This window comes from Balaenoptera physalus (assembly GCF_965194825.1).
Source record: "Balaenoptera physalus genome assembly, chromosome: 4".
Lineage (NCBI taxonomy): Eukaryota > Metazoa > Chordata > Mammalia > Artiodactyla > Balaenopteridae > Balaenoptera > Balaenoptera physalus.
This window is the reverse complement of record NC_138891.1, coordinates 86,950,713-86,974,563: the sequence shown is the minus strand read 5'-3', so window position 1 is coordinate 86,974,563 and position 23,851 is coordinate 86,950,713. Positions and strand designations below refer to the sequence as shown.

General features: G+C 37.1%; 1 protein-coding gene and 1 pseudogene across 4 annotated transcripts in view; one reads left to right on the top strand and one right to left on the bottom strand.

Annotated features, from left to right (window-relative positions):
- The first annotated feature begins 4,112 nt into the window (after positions 1 to 4,112).
- Positions 4,113 to 6,526, top strand: LOC309659933 (protein Cripto pseudogene; annotated as a pseudogene). The gene has a single exon. The product of its transcript is annotated as a protein Cripto pseudogene (transcript).
- A 2,789-nt stretch (positions 6,527 to 9,315) lies between these two features.
- LOC309659921 (cell surface glycoprotein CD200 receptor 1-like) overlaps positions 9,316 to 23,851 on the bottom strand; it is a 39,022-nt gene continuing 24,486 nt past the window's right edge. Inside the window, exons 2-8 of one of the 3 annotated variants that reach the window (XM_082460210.1) lie at positions 23,247 to 23,330; positions 22,151 to 22,210; positions 17,048 to 17,365; positions 16,681 to 16,932; positions 12,872 to 12,977; positions 12,106 to 12,151; positions 9,316 to 11,436 (exon numbers count right to left, since the gene is read on the bottom strand). In XM_082460210.1, the coding sequence (XP_082316336.1) occupies positions 11,296 to 11,436; positions 12,106 to 12,151; positions 12,872 to 12,977; positions 16,681 to 16,932; positions 17,048 to 17,365; positions 22,151 to 22,210; positions 23,247 to 23,330 (1,007 nt within the window). In that variant the 3' untranslated portion in view covers positions 9,316 to 11,295. The remainder of the gene's footprint in view (positions 11,437 to 12,105; positions 12,152 to 12,871; positions 12,978 to 16,680; positions 16,933 to 17,047; positions 17,366 to 22,150; positions 22,211 to 23,246; positions 23,331 to 23,851) is intronic. The other 2 variants (XM_082460212.1, XM_082460211.1) reach the window with 2 other exon arrangements.

Sequence of the window (23,851 nt, the reverse complement as noted above, 5' to 3'; positions counted from 1 at the left end):
AAATTTGAATTTGTATATGCTGAAAAAATTCATTTAAAAAAAAAGGGGTAGGGGAAGGGATAAATTGGGAGATTGGGATTGACATATACACACTACTATATCTAAAATACATAACTAATAATAACCTGTATAGCGCAGGGAACTCTACTCAGTACTCTGTAATGACCTATATGGGAACAAAATCTAAAAAAGAGTGGATATATGTATATGTATAATTGATTCACTTTTCTGTACACCTGAAACTAATACAACATTGTAAATCGACTATACTCCAATAAAAATTAACTGAAAGTAAAATAAAATGCCCTCTTTTTACTTTGTCAGCCTAATTAACTTTTTAAACTCTTATCTATCCTCCAGGCCTCATTCAAATTTTATCCCTTGTATAAAGTACTCTCTAAATTCTCCCCACTCCCATTTACCATTTAAGGGTCACTGTTTCTTCTATAATTCTGTAATTCTTTTACAGCAACCAACAGGAGAATTGGCAACACAATAACTAGAAATAATAGGACAGTACCAAAACCACCATAAAATAACATAAGGTTAACAAGGTTAAAAAGGGAAAAGAGGAAACAGAAAATAAAATGAAAGAACTGAACTTTTAAAATGAAAAATACAATTATTGGCATTAAATCTCAGTGGGTGGATTAAAAAGCAGATTAGACACAATTGAAAAGAAAAATTCTAAAGTGGTAACATAACCTGATAATTAAAATGCATTGTCAGAATGCACTAAGAATTGATAAACAGATAAAAAATTAAAGTGGAAAATTGTTCTGAGAAAATCAACCTCAGTCCAATAATAAGACATAAGGCAAAGTAAAACATGAAAGAGGGAATAAAGTAAATGGAAGACAGAATGAAAAAATTCAATGTAAGTCAATTAGAATTTCCTGAGGAGATAACCGAGTACATAAATAGGTGATGACTTGTTTGGTAAGAAGTTTTGATAATCAGATCAGTTGCTGCAAGCCTACTCACCTATGGTTAGACTCTTATTCCCATACAACTGTAAAACAAGGCAGGTCACATAAGATACATTGTTGCCTACCCAGTGGCATGTGCTCTGGACAGTCACTTTCCTGTTAATCTGAGATTCATACTCAGTGATGCAATCTCCTTCTGGGGCTCAGAAAATCTGTGCTGCTGGCTTCCCTGCAAGTGCTTTGCACACTGAAGTTTTATTCTTCCCCAGAAGAAGGGTCACCTCTGGAGATGCTATAGGTGAGGACAGAAAAAAATTGTTCAAGTTTAATATTAAAAAAGCAACAAAGTTTTATCCATGAATATTTATTAAGGATCTACTTATAGTGCATGTTGGTTAAGGGCATGGGCTCTGGAGTTAGATTATCTGGGTCCAAATTCTGCCACAACTGTTTCCTAACTGTGTAACCTTGAACAAGTTTCTGTGCTTACCAAATAAAAGAATGATACTAATTTGTAATGTATTAATTATGTAACAGTAGGAAACAAAAATTCTGCCAATTACTCATGACATATTCTCTACTGTAAGATGCATCTTGTGCTGGTATATCCTCCATATTCTCCTCCAGATCAGTCTCCAATCTCTTCTGCCATTCTCTGGGTCCTAAGAGGCTGACTTATTGGAGGAATTGGCAGTAAATGTAGGTCAGAGGTGGGAGGAAAGTGAGGTCAGGGTATTATATCTTTCCTGTGGTGGTGTCAGGGTTTGCCTATATACCACTACAACAGCCATAGTCCTCTAGGCAGCCCTCTCAAAACCACTGCTTTCTTCAGGTTCCTTCATCGTGTAACTTCAGGGCAAGGAGCAGAATGTCTTCCAGAGGGTGCAAGCCACCAGGTCCTTCATTATCTCTTACTGGTTAGGGAAACCACATCTTTTTAAAGCATGCATACTTTTATAAAACTCTCCTCAAGTTACTCAAAGTGTGCTGTTTGTTTACTGCTGCTGCTCTGACTGATACACATCCCACTTTGGAGATATTAAAATGTGAAAAAAATATTGCAGCTAAGATATAGTGAAACATATCACTTAGCTTCTCTGTGACTCAGTTTCATTTCTCTTAAATAAGAATAATATTCCTCTTAGAATTATTATGACTAAATGCACTAATGCATGTAGAGTACTTAGAAGAGCATGTAGCATGTAATAAGTTCTCAATAAATATCATCATTAGTATATTTAAAACATTGTGATAGGTGCCATGAATTATACAAAGATGGGTAAAAGACAAAGCATCCTGGTCATCTTAGTAAGTGACAGCTTTAAGTCAGTTATTTTGACCTAAAGCCCAGTATTCTTCTATCAAAACTTCCTTGATAATCCAAAATAACTGGAAAGAAGATCACTCTACCTTAGTGCAAAAGCACTTTTAAAACACTTTTTAGAATAAATGGTGTTATTAGTTTTAATTATGTACAGTAACACAATGTAATAATTAAAATGCATTGTCAGAATGCACTAAGAATTGATAAAAAGATAAGAAATTAAAATTATCTTGAATGTAAAAATGGTAGTTATTTATAAATAAATAGATTCTTCAAAAGATTAGATAGAAAAGAGATTAGAAAACTAATCTTCATTGAGCATCCACTATGTGAGAGGCACTTCAAGACTGAGTACTCACAAACTGTCTAACAGGGAGAAACGGCTGTCCCGGTTGTACAGATGAGGAATCTACCTCTGAAGGGCAGAGCAGAGACTCAAACCCAAAGCTTCCACAGACAGCAGGGGGGAGCACAGGGAACAACCATGACTGTTCTATATCACACTGCCTCTGGAATGCTTCAAAAAATAAAAATCCCCTAACATGGCTTAAATAACACATACCCACTTATAAGGAGATGTACGTTTATGTGTGAGTTTGTTCTTAGACTCCTTTTTGGGGTTTCTGTTTGTTTCTTTGTTTTTGCAAATGGCACAAAGATGCAGTCTAAGAATTATCACAGGTGTCTTTTTTCAAAAAACATGACTTCTTTAAAGCCTTGCTACTGATTATGATCTACAGACCAACAGCAGCAGTCTCACCTGGAAGCATGTTAGAAATGCAGAACATTAGGCACCCAGACAAGGACTGTTATAAAATTGCTAGCCAAGGAAACTAGAAAGAGAAGAATAAAACTGAGCATTTTCAAAGACAGAAAAATTCTAGTGGAAAACAATCTAAAGGATCTTTCTCATCATGGTTTCCTCTACTTCACTCCAATACCTTTCACCCTTCCCCCCACCACTCCCAACAGACTTACCAGCTGTGAAAGGGAGAAAAATTGTGAAAAGTATCCCAAAAGCTGAAGACATATTCTGAAGGGGGTCCCCGCCTTCTTTTTTTTTTTTTTCCTATCCCTACCTCTCTGTTTTCCTTCCACCATACCATTACCTAGCTGTGGTCTTTTTCTTCTCCTGATCGCTCCCATAAGCACTGATGAGAAATCCCCTACTGTCTTACTCCACTGTATTTCTGGCTCGTGAGCAATTTAAGAAGAAGCATTTCCTGTTTGGAGAGTTGAGGTGATAATGACTGAACTTCCTGGTTTGTGCTTTTATACATTTATTTCTCTCCAGCGAAGCATATATATTTGACCCACTATTCAGATCCAATGGTGATCACTTGAGTTATATCCCAGATAATGTTAAAATGATTCTTGGGGCTTCCCTGGTGTCACAGTGGTTAAGAATCTGCCTGCCAGTGCAGGAGACACGGGTTCGAGCCCTGGTCCAGGAAGTTCCCACATGCCGTGGAGCAACTAAGCCCATGCACCACAACTACTGAGCCCGTGAGCCACAACTACTGAGCCCGTGTGCCACAACTATGGAAGCCCGCGTGCCTAGAGCCCGTGCTCCCAACAAGAGAAGCCACCACAATGAGAAGCCTGTGCACCGCAACAAAGAGTAGCTGCAACCAGAGAAAAGCCCGCGTGCAGCGATGAAGACCCAACACAGCCAAAAATAAAATAAAATAGATAAATTTATTTTAAAAAATGATTCTTATGAAGTATGTATCAGTATATTCTTTTTTTTTTAAATTAATTAATTAATTTATTTATTTATTTTTGGCTGCGTTGGGTCTTCGCTGCTGTGCACGGCTTTCTCTAGTTGCGGCGAGTGGGGGCTACTCTTACTTGCAGTGCGCGGGCTTCTCATTACAGTGGCTTCTCTTGTTGTAGAGCACAGGGGCTAGGTGCACAGGCTTCAGTAGTTGTGGCTCGCGGGCTCTAGAGCACAGGCTCAGTAGTTGTGGCGCACGGGCTTCGTTGCTCCATGGCATGTGGGATCTTCCCGGACCAGTGCTCGAACCCATGTCCCCTGCATTGCAGGCGGATTCTTAACCACTGCACCATCAGGGAAGTCCCAGTATATTCATTTTTATAAATAAAGAAGTAGAGAAGTTAAGTAACTTATGCTAACTTGATTAATGACAGAGCTATATAACCCGGATAGAAACTGTGATCTTTTCATGGATAGTTTTCCTTCCCTTGCATTGTATTGTGTGTGTGTGAGTGTGTGCATGTGTCTGTGTGTGTCTATATATATTTGGTAATTTGTTGTGTCGTTTATGAGAGACGACAAACATGATCTCTTCCTCTAGAAGTATGCACTTTAATACAAAAAACACTGAGGCAGAGAGTATTTAAAAGTATTTAAAACACTCCAAAAAACCATAATACAAATAGTTCTCCACTCATATGACCCCCTTCCAAGTAAAAAGCTTGGGCTGGGGCTAGAGGTCAGTCTGCATTCAGGAATTAAAGCCCAGCTGGGGAAATTTTACTTTGATCCATCCAAGAAATCCTATGCACAAGCCCTGGACTTCTGTCTTCCACAGGTGAGGAGGGGACCAGGTACCATGATAATGCTGCATCTGGCATTTCTGAGGCACCTCCAACCTGGCTCCAGCGCAGCTGCCCCCTTGCTGTTTCTGAACATGGCCCTAGTGGAATGTCATCTCTGCCACAAACTAACAGAGGACAACACTGCCCACTGCACAAGCTCAGACCTTTTGTGGGAGAGGCCAGGTCCTCCTTGCCTCCACCCGACCTGCCTAAACATTCACCCTTACACTTTCACACCCTGCTGATGATGTTACCCTCTTCTACTTCATAATTTCCACTTTATTTCTTTTTTCTTCTTTACTCTGTTTGTTTCTGGCTAAGGCATTTTAGGATATGCTGTCTTCTGCCACAAAATAGAGGGTGGCGGGGTAGGGGAATCAATCTACAGATTCAATGCAATGTTAACCTGGGTTTTCTATGTGGAAGGAGACAGTGAAGACTGAGGGGCTGGACTGGTAGGCAGAAGTTTCTGCTTATAAATTCTCCTCACATCTTCTTGAACAGATGATAATCCTTCCCTTTGGGTTTGTTCTATTAACAAATGGTTAACATAGGTTTCAGTTTGATTATCCAAAGGAACGATTAATGAAAACTTCTTGTGAAAAACATCAGGATCAGCTTCTTGTCACCAGATAGATAATTCCTCTACATATTTGAAGATGAAAGTTGGGATTCTTTTAATTGGTGAACTTTATTACTGTCAATATCTTGGTTACTGTCAATATAGTATAATTTAGCAGAATGTTATCATTGGGGTAAACTGAGAATGGTGCACAGGGATCTCTTGTGTTATTTCTTACACTTACATGTGAATCTATAATTATTTAATTATTTCCATTAAAAAAATTGAAAGTCAGGTGTGGCTGAGGGAGGAGAATCTCCCTGAAGGTTATAGTCAAAGCGTTTATTAAGACTGACCTGTGAGACATGGACTGAAGGAAGATGGCGTGCTTCTCTTCCAGTGTGATTTTGATCATGGCCTTTTCCAGAGCATTTGAACTAGTTGTTGGATTGGGCCACCGTGAACTTGCCCATCCATCACAGGGAGACCTGGCCTTCAGAGATGACGGCCTTCAGTCCTGGGAGGAGCCTGCAATTCATCAGCCTTCCCAGTTTGTACCATCCATGGGAATCCAGGACAGTAAGGAGCTAAACAGAACCTGCTGTCTGTGTGGGGAAACCTGCATACCGGGGTCCTTTTTGCCTGCCCTCCCTCTTTCTATGGACGGAACTGTGAGCATGACTTGCACAAAGAGAACTGTGGACCTGTGCCCCGTCACACCTGGTTGCCCAGGAAGTGTTCCATGTGTAAGTGCTGGCATGGCCAGCTTTGCTGCCTTCCTCAGTCATTCCTATCTGGTTGTGATGGACGACCACCTCACAGCTTCTGGGACTCCAGAATTAACACTGTCTGCATGTGCTCTTATGCTACCTGGCATCTGCCTTGCTATACAAGGTTATAATTAGCCCATATTTGCATGCAACATTTGTCATGCAAATTTCATGACCTGTAAAGGCTGTCCTTCCAACGTCCCACCTGAGAGATGATGATTTGTTAGTTGCCTTGAAATAGTGAATAGATTTCCCTAACACAGTGAAATAGTGAATAGATGGTCCCTAACATTTCCTTAAAGTACCAACTACTTTCCTCTGCCCTGCCCTCTCCAAAAAACTACTTAAAAAAAAAAGTAACCCATATCTTGTGCCCAAGTCCTATGTTTCTTGATACATGTAACTCTAACAAGGGCTTATTAATAGTTTCCTTTAAACAATTGAATTCTATCTTCAGATTACTAAACGTTACTCCCAGTGTGGAACTGAGTATAAAGCACTGAATAGAGTTGATCAAAATCAATTAAGATAATATCTTGAAAAGGAAAGGAAAGGAAGTATCTGTAAAGGGAGCAAAGAAGAAGAGAGGGGCAGATATCATAGGTGAGAGACAGGATGCTGGAGAAACTGAAGTGTGCATGTGTCCCTAGGAGACTAGATATTAAAGTGGGAACAAATGAGAAAGAGTTGAGAAAATAAAATGGATTACTTGGTTGATTGGATGGGTATAGAGAAGCAAGTTAAAAAGGTAAGTTGAAGGACAAGTTTCTATCATCTATAGGAAGCTGTATAAGACAAGGGCACCTGTTTTCTCAAGGATTTGAAAAGAGAATAAAGTCTCCTTGAAAAAAAATTCTATGTAAAGTCCCCCAATGTATTAAGAGTGCTTAATACATTATGATTTCTCCATACTATGCAATTATTTTAACGGTGGTAAAAGATAAAATGTTCACAATATATTTAATTATAAACGAGGTGATAAAACTATACATTGTAAAACCCATTTTAAAAATATGTATCTGGTGTGTATCTGGTGTGCCTAGTAAAAGTGGGAAGTACGCTGAAAAAAAAAAATGAAACTGGGGTCTATATCTCAAATCTTGATGTTAGTAAATTTAGGATAATAGAAAGGAAGTTGGTTGCAAACTTACAGACCTTACTGGCCTAATTTCAGAAGCTGCAACACATGGATGGAATAAAATAATTTGAGGTATTATTATACACATGATCCATCCATAAGGGATACCTCTAATTAATTAGGATATTCTGTAGTTCATCACTACACCTAAGTTTTAGGGGAATTCACACCCTTTCAAAATTGTTCTTTAGTATCTCTGACAGAGATTTAATATAGTATTTGGGAGTTGGTGGTTGTCATTTCTAACATCAGTCATAGAAGTTTTTTAAAAACAAACCCATCACCTCACATAGTACCTTTCTTTGTATACTTGAAATTAGCAAGTTTCGAGTATACAATACAGTATCATTAACTATAGTCACCACGCTGTACATTAGATTCCCAGAACTTATTCATCTTATAATTGAAAGTGTGTACCCTTTGACCAGCATTTCCCCATTTCCCCAACATCCCAACCCCTGATAATCACCATTCTACTCTGTTTCTATGATTTTGACTTTTTTTCCCTTAGATTCCACATATAAGTGATACCATGCAACATTCATCTTTCTCTCTCTGGCCTACTTCACTTAGCATAATGCCTTCCAGCTTCATCCATATTGTCACAGATGATAGGATTTCCTTTCTTTTTAAAGGCTGAATAATAATCCATTACATGTATATACCACATTTTCTTGATCCATTCATCCGCCAACACACTCTTAGGTTATTTCCATACCTTGGCTCTTATGAATAATGCTTCAGTGAAAATGAAAGTACAGATATCTCTTCAAGATAATAGTTTCATTTCCTTTGGATATATACTTAGAAGTAGGATTAGTGAATCATGTGGTAGTTCTAGTTTTAATTTCTTGTGGAGTCTCCATACTGTTTTACATAGTGGTTTACCAGTTTACATTCCCACCAACAGTGCACAAGGGTTCCCTTTTCTTCACATCCTTGCCAGCATTTGTTACCTCTTTTCTTGTTGATGATAACCATCCTAAAAGGTACAAGGTGATAGCTCATCATGACTTTGATTCGCATCTCCTTGATGACTAGTGATGTTGAGCACCTTTTCGTGTACTTGTTGGCCATTTATGTCTTCTTTGGGAAAATGTCTACTCATGTCCTTTGTCCAGTTTTAAATTAGAGTATTTGGTTTTGTTTTGTTTTGTTTTATTTTTGCTATTGGGTTGTATGAGTTCCTTATATATTTTGGATATTGACCTCCTATAGATATATGGTTTGCAAATATTTTGTTCCATTTTGTAGGTTGCCTTTTCATTTTTTATTGAGGCATAATTAACTCATATAACATTATATTAGTTTCAGGTGTACAACATAATGATTTGTTACTTGAATATATTATAAAATGATTATCACAATAAGTCCAGGTAACACATGTCACCACACATAGTTACAATTTTTTTCCTTATGATGAGAACTTTTAAGATTTACTCTATTGGCATCTTTCAAATGTGCAACACAGGGTATCATTAACTATAGTCACCATGCTGTACATTATATCCCCATGACTTATTTATTTTATAACTGGAAGTTTGTACCTTTTGACTCCCTTCACCCATTTCACCCATCCCCTACCCCCCATCTCTGGCAACCACCAATCTATCCTCTGTATCTGTGAACTTGTTTGGGGGTTTTTTGTTTGTTTTTTTTGTTTTGTTTTGTTTTAGATTCCACATAAGTGAGTTCATATGGTATTTATCTTTCTTTGTCTGACTTATTCCACTCAGCATAATGCCCTCAAAGTCCACCCATGTTGTCACAAATAGCAAGATTTCATTCTTTTTTTATGGCTGAATTATAGTCCATTGTAGGTATTTACCACATTTTCTTTATCCATGCATCCACCAATGGACACTTAGATTGTTTCCATGTCTTGGCTATTGTAAATAATCAATCCAGCAAAGCAGAGTAAAAGAAAAAATAAAACAGAGCTGGGGGAGGAAACATAGTAAATGAGACATGTAAAGTAAGATTGTAGAAATATGGCCAAATATGTAAGTAATCACAACAAATGTGAATGGTTTAAATTCTCTTATTAAAAGTTTAAATTCGCCCTCACACTGGTCAGAATGTCCATCATCAAAAAATCTACAAACAATAAATGCTGGAGAGGGTGTGGAGAAAAGGGAACCCTCCTACACTGTTAGTGGGAATGTAAATTGGTACAGCCACTATGGAGAACAGTATGGAGGTTCCTTAAAAAACTAAAAATGGAATTACCATATGACCCAGCAATCCCACTCCTAGGCATATACCCAGAGAAAACCATAATTCAAAAAGATACATGCACCACAATGTTCATTGCAGCACCATTTACAATAGCCAGACATGGAAGCAACCTAAATGTCCATCAACAGAGAAACGGATAAAGAAGATGTGGTACATATATACACAAAATATCACGTGTCAGGTGTCATCATTAGTTTTACATCCAAAATAGACTAAAAATCCTTTTAAGAATAAAGCCTAGAGGAACCAAAATGTCTTCAGGGAGACAAACATATTAACAAAACAAAATAGCTGTCTTAAACGTTTCAAATGGCACAATTAAAGAATGAAACGGATTTTGTTTTAATTTCTACCATGTTGAAAATCTTTAATTTTCAGTATCATTTTTTCCTGTTATGGAGTAAATAGACATATTTTTCAAAATTAAAACATATATTTAATAATATTAAAAATGATTAATATACACATTCCCAATATTTTATTCCATAGAAAAATGTAGAAAAGGGTCATGTCATCCCATGGCTATTCCCTTAGCACATAGATCATATTTTATAAATATCCCAAGTCCTCCATAATGCATATTTAGCTGGTTATAAAAATTTGTTATTTGATAAATGCATCACAATAAAGTGCACACGATAAAAATACACATTTCCAATTTATCACATCTGCAAAACTATTAGGGATTAGATAGCAATACCTCTATAGAGATATAAGTTCAGAAGAAGCTAATGTCCTCACATGTCTGTCCTCCCTCTCTCCCTCTCTCCATCCCTCTCTCCCTCTCCCTCTCTCTCTCTCTCTCTCTCTCACACACACACACACACACACACACACAAGCATGAAAGAAAAATATAAATTCAGTTTTATTAAATAGTGAACTTCTTATTATAATCTTATATCATATTAGCTAACAGTAGGTTGGCATTTTACGGATATTAAAATAACAGAAAAGGCACATTCAAACAGGGTTGGAGGGGATGTAAATTGACACAGTTTGACATATTAGTCAATAAAAGAAATGCACAAACCCTTTGACCTGGCAATTTCACTCAAGGAAATTATCTTACAGATATATTCAAACACATACAAAGAGATATAGTCACAAGAAACATTCTATGTAGTATTGTTTATAATAGCAAAACAAACAAAACTTAATCTAAATGTCCACCACTAGAGTGTGGTTAATTAAATTAAATTCCATTACATACAATGGAAATTTTTGTAACCATTAGGAAGAATGAGGTAGTTCTGCTTGTGTTGATATAAAAGATCTTCAGGATATATTATATTATTAGCTTTCTGTAAGTACAGAACAAAACTATGGTATGTTCCCATTTGTGTCTTGACAAGGATATGTGTATGTATATGTAAATGGACATGTAAGTGTACACATATACCATGCACATATAGATATGACATATGCACATAGAAATTTTCTAGAAGATTACATAAAAACTGTTGGTTAATTGTTCCTTCTGTGGAGTTACTTGAGGTAACTCAGTTTTCATCATCTACTGTATTGAACAATTTGAATATTTTATCATGAGCATGAGCTTTCTTTGTAATAATATCAGTTCTTCAAAGAACTACCTAGTAACAGCTAAAATTCTAAAATTTCAAATGTATAAGGATATGAATGCAAATCCTCTAGAATGTCTCTGTCTTCTAAGAATCTTTGAAAAGCTAATTTCAAAATAGTTCTTCCATTCCAGAACTCCAAGAAAATCAAAACAGTATCTGTACTGTATCTTGATTCATTTGTCCTGGTGCTACACTTCAGGAACATATACAGTATGGAGACTCATCCCATCAACTTCACTTTGTAACACCTTAGACATCTTCACCCTGTTTGTAGTATCATAAAGTGGATTGTTCTTCTCTGTGTAGCTGGCATAGGGCTGCATTTCATCCTAAGAAATAACCCAAAGTTAAAATCAATTCAAAAAAGCCAGAAATCAGTAACCACCTATGTTTTTCTAACAAGGGCCCACAGCTTTAGTGTCTACCAATAGTAGTCTCTGGGCTTACATGAACATAAGAGCAAGACTTTTCTAATATTTTATCAAAAAATTATTGATTATTTAAGTCTCAGTGTGACATGATAACAGTTGTCTGAAAGTAGGAGTGGAGAAGAATGGAGTGATATGAGAAGTATTTCAGAGGAGAGTGTCAAAGACTTAGTAAGCTATTGGCTATAAGAGATTATAGAGCTGGATAGGTTTTAAGCTTGGGTAAGAGAGAAATGATGATGGTATTGAAAAAAGGAAGTCAAGAATTAGAGATGGTTTAATGGGAGAGGAAATACCAATTCAACTTCTCCAAAGATTACAGCCCAAATGAGGCAGACATTATGTCTTTTGTAGGATGCAGTTCTTGAAATAAAAGTATGGATTTGGAGTGTATATAAATAGTACTTGGTGGATAATTAACAAAATAAGTACACCTGACAGCACTGTAAAGTTAGAATTTTTACTTTTCAACTAAAATACTAATAATGATGCAAATTACAAAGTATGTGACTAGATTTTCAGACTACATAGCTTAAAAGTTTGTAAATATTCTTTTTAATCTTATCTTACCTCCTCAACAACTGAAGTATGTTCTGTTTCTTTCAATTTACGTTTTCTGCAAAAATAAAAATTAGCTGGAGTGAATGTCAAAACATTATTATTCAGATTGAAAATGGAAAAACAAAGCAGTATGCTATTGACAATTGTGGTTCATTTTGATAGAAACTTTAATAAATCAGAAATGAACTACCAGAAATGAGTGAAGAATGCTGCTTGTAAGTTAATTCATCCAAATAAGATAATTCTGGATTTTGGAAAGGGAAGTGAAATTATGCAAAGAAGTTTGATGTAATAGAATATATGTGGCACCTCATATTTGGTGTATGAAATGAATTATTATAATTCTTTTCTCAAATAGAAAATAGCATGCACTGTCGCTCCCAAGATCCTGCCCTAAGTGGGCTATGCTTGCATGTCTAATTCACTATGCTTGCATGTCTAAGTAACCTAGAAAAATCTCCCTCGTCATTAGCATAGTCCAAGTCTGTTATCTTCAGGACACACTTATTGATTATGAGAGAACTGAGGTTAACATCTTTTTTTAAATTTTTATTTTATGTTGGACTATAGTTGGTTTACAATGTTGTGTTAGTTTCAGGTGTACAGCAAAGTGATTCAGTTATACATATACATATATAGATTCTTTTTTACATTCTTTTCCCATTTAGGTTATTACGGAATATTGAGCAGAGTTCCTTTTCTACCCAGTCAATTCCATTTTTCTGACTCTTTTCTAATCCAATAAAGCTGGAGAAGAGAAAGCATCAGTCAGTACCTGCAGCCACTGTTTTTCAAAAGCCAAATGGATCCAACGATGACCAGGATAATAAAAATAGGGGGGACGATACGTAAAATTCTTAAGGGTGCTGATGTTTTGGCATCTGTAAATGTAGACACAAAAATATATGATTTACTATTATTCAGCAGTAGAAAGAAATGAGCTATCAAGCCATGAAATCATGGAGGAAAATTAAAAGCATATTACTAAGTGAAAAGAACCAATCTGAAAAGGCTAAATACTGTATGATTCCAACCATATGACATTCTGGAAAAGACAAAACTATGGAGTAAAAAGATCAGGGGTTGTTAGAAGTTAAGGTGGAAGGAGGGATAAATAGGTGGAACATAGAGGACTTTTATGGCAGTGAAACTACACTATATGATACTATAACGGTGAATAAATGGCATTTATACATTTGTCAAAACTCATAGAATATGCACCTAGAATGAACCCTAATGTAAACTATGGACTTTGAGTGATAATGATGTGTTAAGGTAGGGTCATTCATTATAACAAAGGTACAACCGCGGTGCGGGAGATTTAGATAGACAGGGAGACCATGCATGTGTAGGGTCAAGGGTTATATGGGAACTCTGTACTATCCACTCAATACTGCCATCATCATAAAACTGCTCTAAAAAATAAACTCTGTTTAAAAATTATATATATAGCATGGTTCAAGAATGTCTCACAGTACATGAAAACCATTTCTGTGATTTTATTTGAAAAATTTTGATCCATTTATAGTTCAAATAATTGTTATAATTAAATTGCTTTATCATTTCAGACTCTTAAGTTTTCAACAAGACATCATCTTGTATCAGTATTTTGTTGCTTTAAGGATTCATGTGGTGAATTCCTGTAAGAGAGATGTGAAATTCAGACCTCTCTGTTATAGTAATAGAGTGTTTCTCATCTCCAATATTCAGAAATAAATAGAGTTGTAAGGAAGGTATTTGGAAAAATAACCCTAATTCTGAAGTCACCTTTCTTCCAGGGCATTGAAACTGAAATGAATGCATGGCAGCAACTTTAAACTATTCACTGACTGCTGGCAGCAATACAAAGCTCAATCTGATAGGAGGACAAGTCAACCAAGGAATTGCCAGCTCTGAGAGGTTTTGAGACTGTGCTCCTGGTGTTTCGTGAATGCGGCTGGGGCAGCAGAGAGAGGTGAGTGGAGGCCTCATCCAGTCCCTCCACCTTCCTTCAATACTTTGTTTTTAAACATTGGATTTTTATTTGAAAAAGAGTTTGGTTTTGCATTTAAAAACGACAACATTGTTTTGAAACCCTCTCTTTCAAACTAATGGGCTCTTTTATTGGAAGTGCACTAGCACAGGTGAAGGTCCACCTTGCAAGGAAGACATATCTGCACTGGGTGGGAGTGGACTAGAGAGTCCCTCCAGTTCTGAGATTCTATAAATATGACATCATATTGTAATACTGGGTGGCCGGACTTCATACATAACCAGTGGCAATTACTCTTCTCAGTAAATACTGCTAAACTATTAATATGTATATAAAACTTTAAGAATAGATATTAGAAAATTGTGGTTTAAACCCATGCGTTCTCCTCTTCTCCTTTCTTAACACTTACTAAAATACCAGCAGAGAGTTTTTTAAAGTATAGACTTGAAAGGACAAAGAGAACATGGATGAAGACAAGAGCAGATGAAAGATTTCAACTTGTTCTTAGGGTGAAAAATGAACAGAAGAATGGCCAATAATTCAGAGTGAAATAAGTATAAACCTTAGTGAACTCCAGGAAGACTAGGAAAGACCAAATATAGGGAAGGGGGAATGTAGGGAGTGAACTGTGGAGCTAAAGTTGGAAGCTTCCTTGAAGGTCTGTGTTAAGAACAGATGGGCTGCCAAGTCTCCTCCCACCCCATGCAACCAGGTCATCACACCTTCCCCAACCAGCAGAAAACAGGAAGTGTGGCCCAAAGAAGATGAACTGGAGAAACTCCAGAGTGTCAAGGATCCAGACATAATGGAGGGTGAAGATGAAGTGTCATTAAAAGAAAGTTGAGTTCTGAACAGTCATACACACACACACACACATACACACACACACACACACACTCCCCTCTCTTCCCTGCTCCCAGAACACTGATAGTCAGGATTATCCCTCCCAGGCAAGAGACTGGAGAGTTATTTTCTGCAGAGTCTGAATAGCCTCAGAGAAAAGACCTTCAGGTACATAAGGAAATAAGGAATCCCCAATTTTAAAACAATCACCTGTTTTCACCCTATAGAAACCTACTAGCTAACAAACCCACTCACAGATAATATAGCTTCCAATCAGCTCCTTAGTGTTCACTTTGAAGTGAACGGATAGCCAAGGAGTTAAGGAAAGCCTTGTATGTGGAAGAAAGATGAAAACAAACAAATGTCAAGAAGGCAGAAGGAACTCAGATTACACAGACTTGGCATCAACCAGAGGACTGAGGGAAAGAGAACATCCAGGACAATAGCTATGCAGCATGTCTTGTGACCAACCAGGCCAGATTAGAACAAGAGCGTGTAAAAACTCAAGAAAGAATGTCTTCAAGAAAAAAAAAAATGGAACTGAAATTACCTAACAAATCTGACCATGTGGAAAGCAGTATTAAGAGGCGTTTTCTAGGGTTTTGTTTTGTTTTGTTTTTAGTGTTAGTGATAATTAATAATAGGTACATGCATTATTAAGGAAATGAAAAAGGAAAGCAATTAAGGCCAGGAAAAACAAAAAGTTATTAAAAAATGAAAGTATGAACTTATTTCTTGATTCAGAGCTTAACAAAACATACATGTTCAAAATAATGTAAACACTGGCTATTTAATTTAACCAAAAATTGCTGTTTTACTCCATATGAATGGTGAGGGAAGAGAAGGTAAAGTTAAATCCTCATCTACCATAAGAGGAAGTGGGTACACTAGGTTTAAATTTGCTATATTAAGAAATAGCAGCACGACCATGTTGTTTATAAAAATTGAGTCAATTACTAGAAGAAACACTTGAAGATCTGAAAGTACTTGTCTCTAGAGAGTTGTGTAAGAATGGAGAGGTGGGGTTGGAGAGGCAGAGAGATAGCTAACGTTTTTCATGGTAGCCTTATAGAACGACATAGACTTTAAACTATATGAGTTATGTTGATTAGAATAATATTTTTTATAACAAGAAATAAGAGTAGATGGGAGCAGAGAGTAGAGAAACTAAACTGTAATGAACTGAATCATAGATGCTATTATAAGACATTAAAGAAATTTCACTGGAAGAGCCTGGAGGAGAAAATTCTACCAGACTGAAAATTCATGAAGATAATTTATGAGCAACGTTATTCTTCTAATAAAATAATAATTATTTGTTTAAAATTACCCGTTATCCTTCTATTAAAACCATAAGTATTTATGTAAAAGTACACTACACAAGCCAGTTTAGTAGTACAGAAGAGAACATTAAAAGAAGAATAAATTGGGAAGTTCACTAGTGGCCTAGTGGTTAGGATTCAGGCTTTCACTACCATGGCCTGGTTCGAATCCCTGGTCCCGGAACTGAGATCCCGGAAGCTGCATGCATGGCCGAAAAAAAAAAAAAAGAAGTAGAATAAACTGCATTCGATAATATGGCTTTTTACAATACATTTTTGTATTATTCTTCCAGACAATCTCTTTACTTTAAGGAGGAAAGGGAGATAAAGTGGAGGGTGGAAAGGACATCCTTGAATGAAATTTCTCTGCACACTCCTTTTTCCTTCTTAAGGTAACTCTTCTGAAAGAATGGGAAAATCAAAAACAAAACTAGAAGAATTACTAACCTTGATCCAGCTCTATGGACAGACTCCTGTTGCCAGTCAAGTGGAAGACAGAGCAGGACACATTAGGTACATGGCGGCCCTCCCAGTGGCATGTACTCTGGATGGTCACTGTGCCATTGCCCCAATGACGTTTTTGCTCAGTGACACAATCTCCCTCTGGGGTCCAGGAGATCTGTGCAGCTGGCTTCCCTGCAACTGCCTTGCACACTGCAGTTCCATTCTCAGTTTGAACCAGGGTCACCTCAGGGGGCACTGCAGAAATGTAGGGGAAATGCTTCAGTCTTAACACATGGGACATGGAATTTAGAGATTTGTTTCAGCCCAAAATCTGGTTATCTGAAACACCACAATATATGACATTCCTTACCTAACACTTGGAGGTGATATCCACGATGGAAATTCCCATCAGGTGTTACCATTTGACACCTGTAATACCCATCATGAGTGATGGCCACTGGATCAATCTGAAGGGCAGGATTCTCGTCAAGTCTGGAGGCCCAGGTTATTCTCTCGTCGGTACAGTTTCCTCCCTTGGTCTCATTTGTATCACCCCTGAAGGCTCTGAAGCAGGGCAACTTGTCTCTGAGGACTATTTCCCATGTTGTTAGCAGCATACTTGTCCACAGCACAGGAGGGCAAGAGAGCACAGCCTTTGTACCCACTAGTACTGATAGTGAAGTGTTAACTGTACACACACACACACACACAGACACACATGCACAAGCACAGAGAATAATAAGAGAAAAGCTTGATAAAGAATTTCAGTGTTAAAATATATTCACAGCATATTACCTGAAATTGTACTTGAACATTACTTTGCTGTGGTCTTATTCCAGAAATATTAGACTTACATAAGAAATTAACATTCATGAAATATACATAAAGTATTAAACCCATCCAAGGATTAACCAACTTCCTCCAGTATTATGCATCATTAGGAAAACAACATGAATTATATATGTGACAAAATTGTTTAAAGTGTTATGAAATTAATTCAGGAGATTTGATATCTATAAGACAAACAGATGAGAATGCAGAATCTAAATTAAAAGGCAAAGGCAGTTTTCTAAATCTAATCTTTTGGCTTCAGAGACTATTAGATTTATCATACAACTCATGCTCCTCAGGGGGAAAAAAATGGAATAATTAGTGATGTGGTTTTCTCCTCCTAAGTTTTGATGAAAGTGAAAAATCAGTAACGTCAGAACTAAACACCTATCCTTAAGGGTGGCAATTCAGACAAACATAAATGTGGAAAGATATGGTACTTTCATTAAAAATAGCTAAGATCGCAATCAGGTTGAACAAGTTGGAAATTATTTTGTTTAATTTTTATTCAGAGAATCACAAAATCAGTTAAATCAACAGATTTTATTTATTTATGTAAAGAATAAAAATTTCCTTTATTCTTCCTAACACCTCAGATGTACTTCCTAAGTCTACAAAACAACACTGAAAAGCACTTGCTCTGTCTTTCAGATGTAAATATGCACACTTAAGTATGTATTACATACAAACATGCATATTTTAATTTATATATATATATAAATGGAGAGGTATATTGCATATCATACTGTGTATATTGTCCTAAGTCTTTTGCTTTTTTGTTGATATATAATAGACCTATCACCATATCAGTATACCTACATCGATCTCACTCTTTTTTTTATTAATTAATTTTTATTGGCGTATAGTTGCTTTACAATGTTGTGTTAGGAAAACTGGACAGCTACATGTACAAGATGAAATTAGAACCCTCCCTAACACCATACACAAAAATAAACTCAAAGTGGATTAAAGACCTAAATGTAAGGCCAGACACTATCAAACTCTTAGAGGAAAACATAGGCAGAACAATGTTTGACATAAATCGCAGCAAGATCTTTTTTGATCCACCTTCTAGAGTAGTGGAAATAAAAACAAAAATAAACAAGTGGGACCTAATTAAACTTAAAAGCTTTTGCACAACAAAGGAAACCATAAACAAGACAAATAAACAACCCTCAGAATGGGAGAAAATATTTGCAAATGAAGCAACTGACAAAGGATTAATCTTCAAACATACAAGAAGCTCATGCAGCTCAACATCAAAAAAACAAACAACCCAATCCAAAAATGGGCGGAAGACCTAAATAGACATTTCTCCGAAGAAGACGTACAGATGGCCGACAAACACCTGAAAAGATACTCAACATCACTAATTATTAGAGAAATGCAAATCAAAACTACGATGAGGTATCACTTCACACCGGTCAGAATGGTCATCATCAAAAAATCTATAAACAGTAATTTCTGGAGAGGGTGTGGAGAAAAGAGAACCCTCTTACACTGTTGGTGGGAATGAAAATTGATACAGCCACTATGGAAAATAATATGAAGCTTCCTTAAAAAACTAAAAATAGAACTACCATATGACCCAGCAATCCCACTACTGAGCATATACCCAGAGAAAACCATAATTCAAAAAGACACATGCTCCCCAATGTTCATAGCAGCACTATTTACAATAGCCAGGACATGGAAGCAGCCTAAATGTCCATCAACAGAGGAATGGATAAAGAAGATGTGGTACATATATACAATTGAATATTACTCAGCCATAAAAAGGAACGAAATTGGGTCATTTGTGGAGACATGGGTGGACCTAGAGAGTGTCATACAGAGTGAAGTAAGTCAGAAAGAGAAAAATAAATATCATATATTAATGCATATATGTGGAATCTAGAAAAATGGTATAGATGACCTTATTTGCAAAGCAGAAATAGAAATACAGAGGTAGAGAACAAATGTTTGGATACCAAGGGGGAAAGGGGTGGGGTGGGAGGAATTGGGAGATTGGGATTGACACATACTATTGATACTATGTATAAAATAGACAGCTGATGGGAACATATTGTAAAGCACAGGGAACTCTGCTTAATGCACTGTGGTGTCCTAAATGGGAGGGAAATCCAAAAGGGAGGGGATATATGTATATGTATGGCTGATTCATTTTGATGTACAGTAGAAGCTGACACAACATTGTAAAGCAACTATAATCCAATAAAAATTAACTAATAAAAATAAATAAATAAATAAACAGATTTTAAAATAATCTGTAATTTCTTTAGTTGGACCACCTCACAAAAATGAAAAATGATGATGCTTAGAAGTATTTTTCTAGAAAAAAAGTACTATAGTATATAAATACAAATCAATGCAAAAACAAGGATTATTTTCCTCTGTAAATTTTCTATAAAAAGAATTTTATTGCAAGCATGTAATAGTATCAAACATGGCCTTTCAATGAGTTCCTCTTCCTTCCTATTCATTCACACATATACTCCCTGACAGTTTGCTGTGAACCTTGCTCACAGATTTTGTTTCCATACGTTCAATATTATTATCAGTATTAAATATAGCATTGACCTATTTTTCCATATTTTAAAGTACAAATTAAGACCGGCAAGCATCTCCTAATGTAGAAGCTCACACTTTCGCATAAGCTGACGTGTCCCTGACAGAAAGGGGTTTGCTGACAGGTGATTAGGTGTATCTGTCACAAGTCACCTGTAACAAAGGAGAGTGTCATTGATTTCATCAGTTTAACATGAACAGAACCAGCTGTGGTATGGCAAAATTTTTATGTGGATGAAGCTTATTTTTTCTAAACTTTGCATTTAATATTTCTCCTCTCCTCTTTTCGTGCCATCTGCCTCCTCTGTGATGTACTCAACCCTTTGCATTTCATGGCCAAATAAAGATCATATTACTAGAGGAAGGAAGAGGGAGGATTTTAATGCAGATCTAAGAGGGCAGGTAAATCCATGCTCTTTCCATCACTCCAAGTGGCATCCCCTCATAGTGAGAAACTCCAATTTGGCAAAGGCTTGGAGAGAAGCAAGAACATGGCTTGTGAGAGAACTGCTAGAGGTTGGGTGTGGGAAGCATATATGTGCATAAGGGAATCGTGATTAAGATAAAACCAGAAAAATAAGAGACTGGCGAGACAGCAAGTTGTGAATGTCCTGGTGTTCTTGGGATTTGGAAGTTTAGCTTATAAGCAGTATAAGGCTTTAATGTTTTGCCTAATATTTAACCTCAATATCTGACTCAGTTTTGTAAAAGAAAGTTCGTGCTAATCAAATAAACATGTATTTGAACAGGGGCTCAGTATCCAAAGAAGTAACTCTGATGGTGAGGATTCCAAGCACTGCAGATAGTCTCTGTTCTTTCACCTTCCTACATTCTATAAACTTCAGTCAATCACCCTACACCTATAATGATAGTTCTTATGTTATTGTTATTTTTTCACCCTTTCTTCATCCTCTTTTTTCCTTTTTCATACCTGTTGTGATAAGTTACACAATGGCCAGTACCTCTACAACACTCAGTGGGTTTGGCACCTGTCTGACAGATATATTGTCCATATGCTCCTGTGATCAGCTAGGGTGATTTCACTTCTTGCTTCACTGAGAAGATAGTAGATTCTCATCTCTGCTCCCAAACCAGCAGTCACATCCCATCTTTTCTGCATCCTTTGTCTACAAATATCTTCCAGTCTCATCCAGCCTTATGCACACTGACAAATTCTTATTAGCTTTGGGGCATTTCCTTTCTTTTCTCACAACCATAACCTAGATTAAGTCCTCATTGCCATGTACCTGGATTGCTGCAAAGGCCTCCTAACTTCTTTCTCTGTCTCAAAACTCTTCTCCTTTCAGTTCATACCTTACACTGCAGCCAGTACATCATTCTGCAACACAGATGTGATTCCCTCAACTCTAAAACCCTCCAGAGATCTCTCACTGCCTGAAGAATAAGTTTAAATGTCTTCGTATTGGCTTTGAAAGCCCTCGTTTTCACATTGACTCACTTTGCAATCTTATCACCCACTACATTCCCCCAAACTGCAGAAAAAAGCACCGAGCACAATTCCATTTCTATGTCATTTCTCACATCGTTTTCACTCTCTAAAGTGCCCTACGCGATGCTCTTTTTCTGTTAAGATACTCTACCTTTAAGACCTGATTCACATGCTACATCATCTGTGAGGCCTTCTCTAAGCCTTGGTGCTTAATCACTCCCTCTGTACACTCCTAGTACACTCGATGTGAGTGCTTACCTCCTCTGCCTGTGTGATAACTGTGCTCCTGTCGGGGTTCCCCCACAAAACTGAGCTCCCTGGGGGCTCTCTGATCGTCTTGCTCATCTTGCTCATCTTTATGTTCCCCACAAAGCCCAGCACAGTGCCTGATAGAGAAAGCTCCACAGTCTTCCAGTGGAATTGAACTGTTTTAGGGGTAGATGGGTGAGGTCATTCAGGTCCCTCATCCCACAGCATTCAGATCACCATATTCTTCAACTGGGCACGAGGCTGGCACTTGGTCCAGACCATCGACTATGTTTCTAAGGAAGGTCAACATTCCATGCTTCAGTACTGGCCTCAAAAAAACAAACAAACAAACAAAAACCAAAAACAGCATACTACCTTCTGCAGGAGGTGTTACAGTGCTCTGCTTTCTGTCCATAGATGAAGTAATTGTTGAAGCTAGAAAATATTCAGAGGAAAGTAGGTGAAATCAATCTTAGATATTTAAATGGAGTGAAAACTATTATTTCTCCACAAGAACTTGTATACAACATAATAGAAAATCAATGAACCATAACTAAAATTACACAAAAATCCTTGAAAAAGAGAAATTAGAAGCTGTTCCATCACTATATGGAAAAAAACATGTGAACATTTGAAAATTACATTTATAAGCTGTTAATCAATGATTCCCCATTTATGTGACACCTCATTTTATATGTAAAACTATTCTGTACAAGGTAACACAGCCTCCACCCGTTCCCTAGCCATAATGGATTCGTCCATCATGGGCACCTCACATGATCTGGGCTGATGATAGTCCTTCCAGATGCCACACCCTGATTAAAATTGTCTGGTCCAGTGGTAGGCACCTCACCCAGCAGGACAAATCAGAGTACATTCTCAAGAATTTGGAAACCAGAATTGAGAAGAATAGTTCATCCCTCTTTCTTCCCCATTTTTCTACTGTGACGGTTAATTTTCTGTGACAACTTGGCTAGGACACAGTACCCAGGTACTTGGTCAAACATTATTTGAGATTTTTCTGTGAAGGTATCTTTTATGAGTAGACTTTGAGTAAAGTAAATTACCCTCCATAATGTAGGTGGGTCTCATCCAATCAGTTGAAGGTTTTAATAGAAAAAGAATAACCTTCTGGGAAAGGGAATTCTGCCAGCAGTCTGCCTTCAGACTCAAACTGCAACTCTTCCCTGGGTCTCTAGCCTGCTGGCCTACCCTGCATATTTTGGACTTGCCAAGCCTCTGCAATCGTGTGAGCCGATTCCTTAAAGTAACACAACCTTTCTCTCTCTATCTCTCTCTGAATCTCTCTCTACAGGATGTATGCCCAACACACGTGTACATCCTGTTCTGTTTCTCTCAGGAACCCTGACTAATACACCTACCTTGGGGTTAAAAAGTAAAACTATACATAAAAACTATACAAGCATCAAGCATTCTTCTATTAATATTATCATTAAAAGGTGAGCATTACCCCAACTGTAATTGTCCTTGCCCATCTCCTGCATTAATGAGTTGTTTGATGTAACAAGATCTTCCATTACTGCACTTATGCATTCTGAAAAGACATATGGAGTAAAGAGAGGAATATGCATTAGTATTTCTGACTCCTACCTAAAATCACATTTTTTCACATCCTTTGGGCTATTTTAGGGTTGCAGTTGCCAATAAATACGTAAATTATGACAGGCAAGCAAAAGTCTCAGAAAAATTTGTCTCAGTATGACCTTTTGACTTGATCTTCCTACCTGTTTGGCATACTCCTACTTTCAGTCCAGAGTGCCCCTTACCACCCTCCTGTCTTTATATTCAAGTCAAAGTATTTCTTCTCCCAGGCTTATATGCATTTAATCTATCTCCAATTGTGAAAAAGTGTTGTACTATCTGGTACAGATTTTTCAGGCACCAGTGATGAGGTAGAAGAAGTTTAGAAGTGATGTGTTGGTTGGATGCTGGTATAGAGCAAAAAAAGGAGCTTCCTAAACATTGTTGAGATCACATCACATAGACAACTGTCTATTAAGTTCAAATTTTATCAGGTGAGCTCTAAGTGAGAATAAGCATTTTTAGGGTATCAAC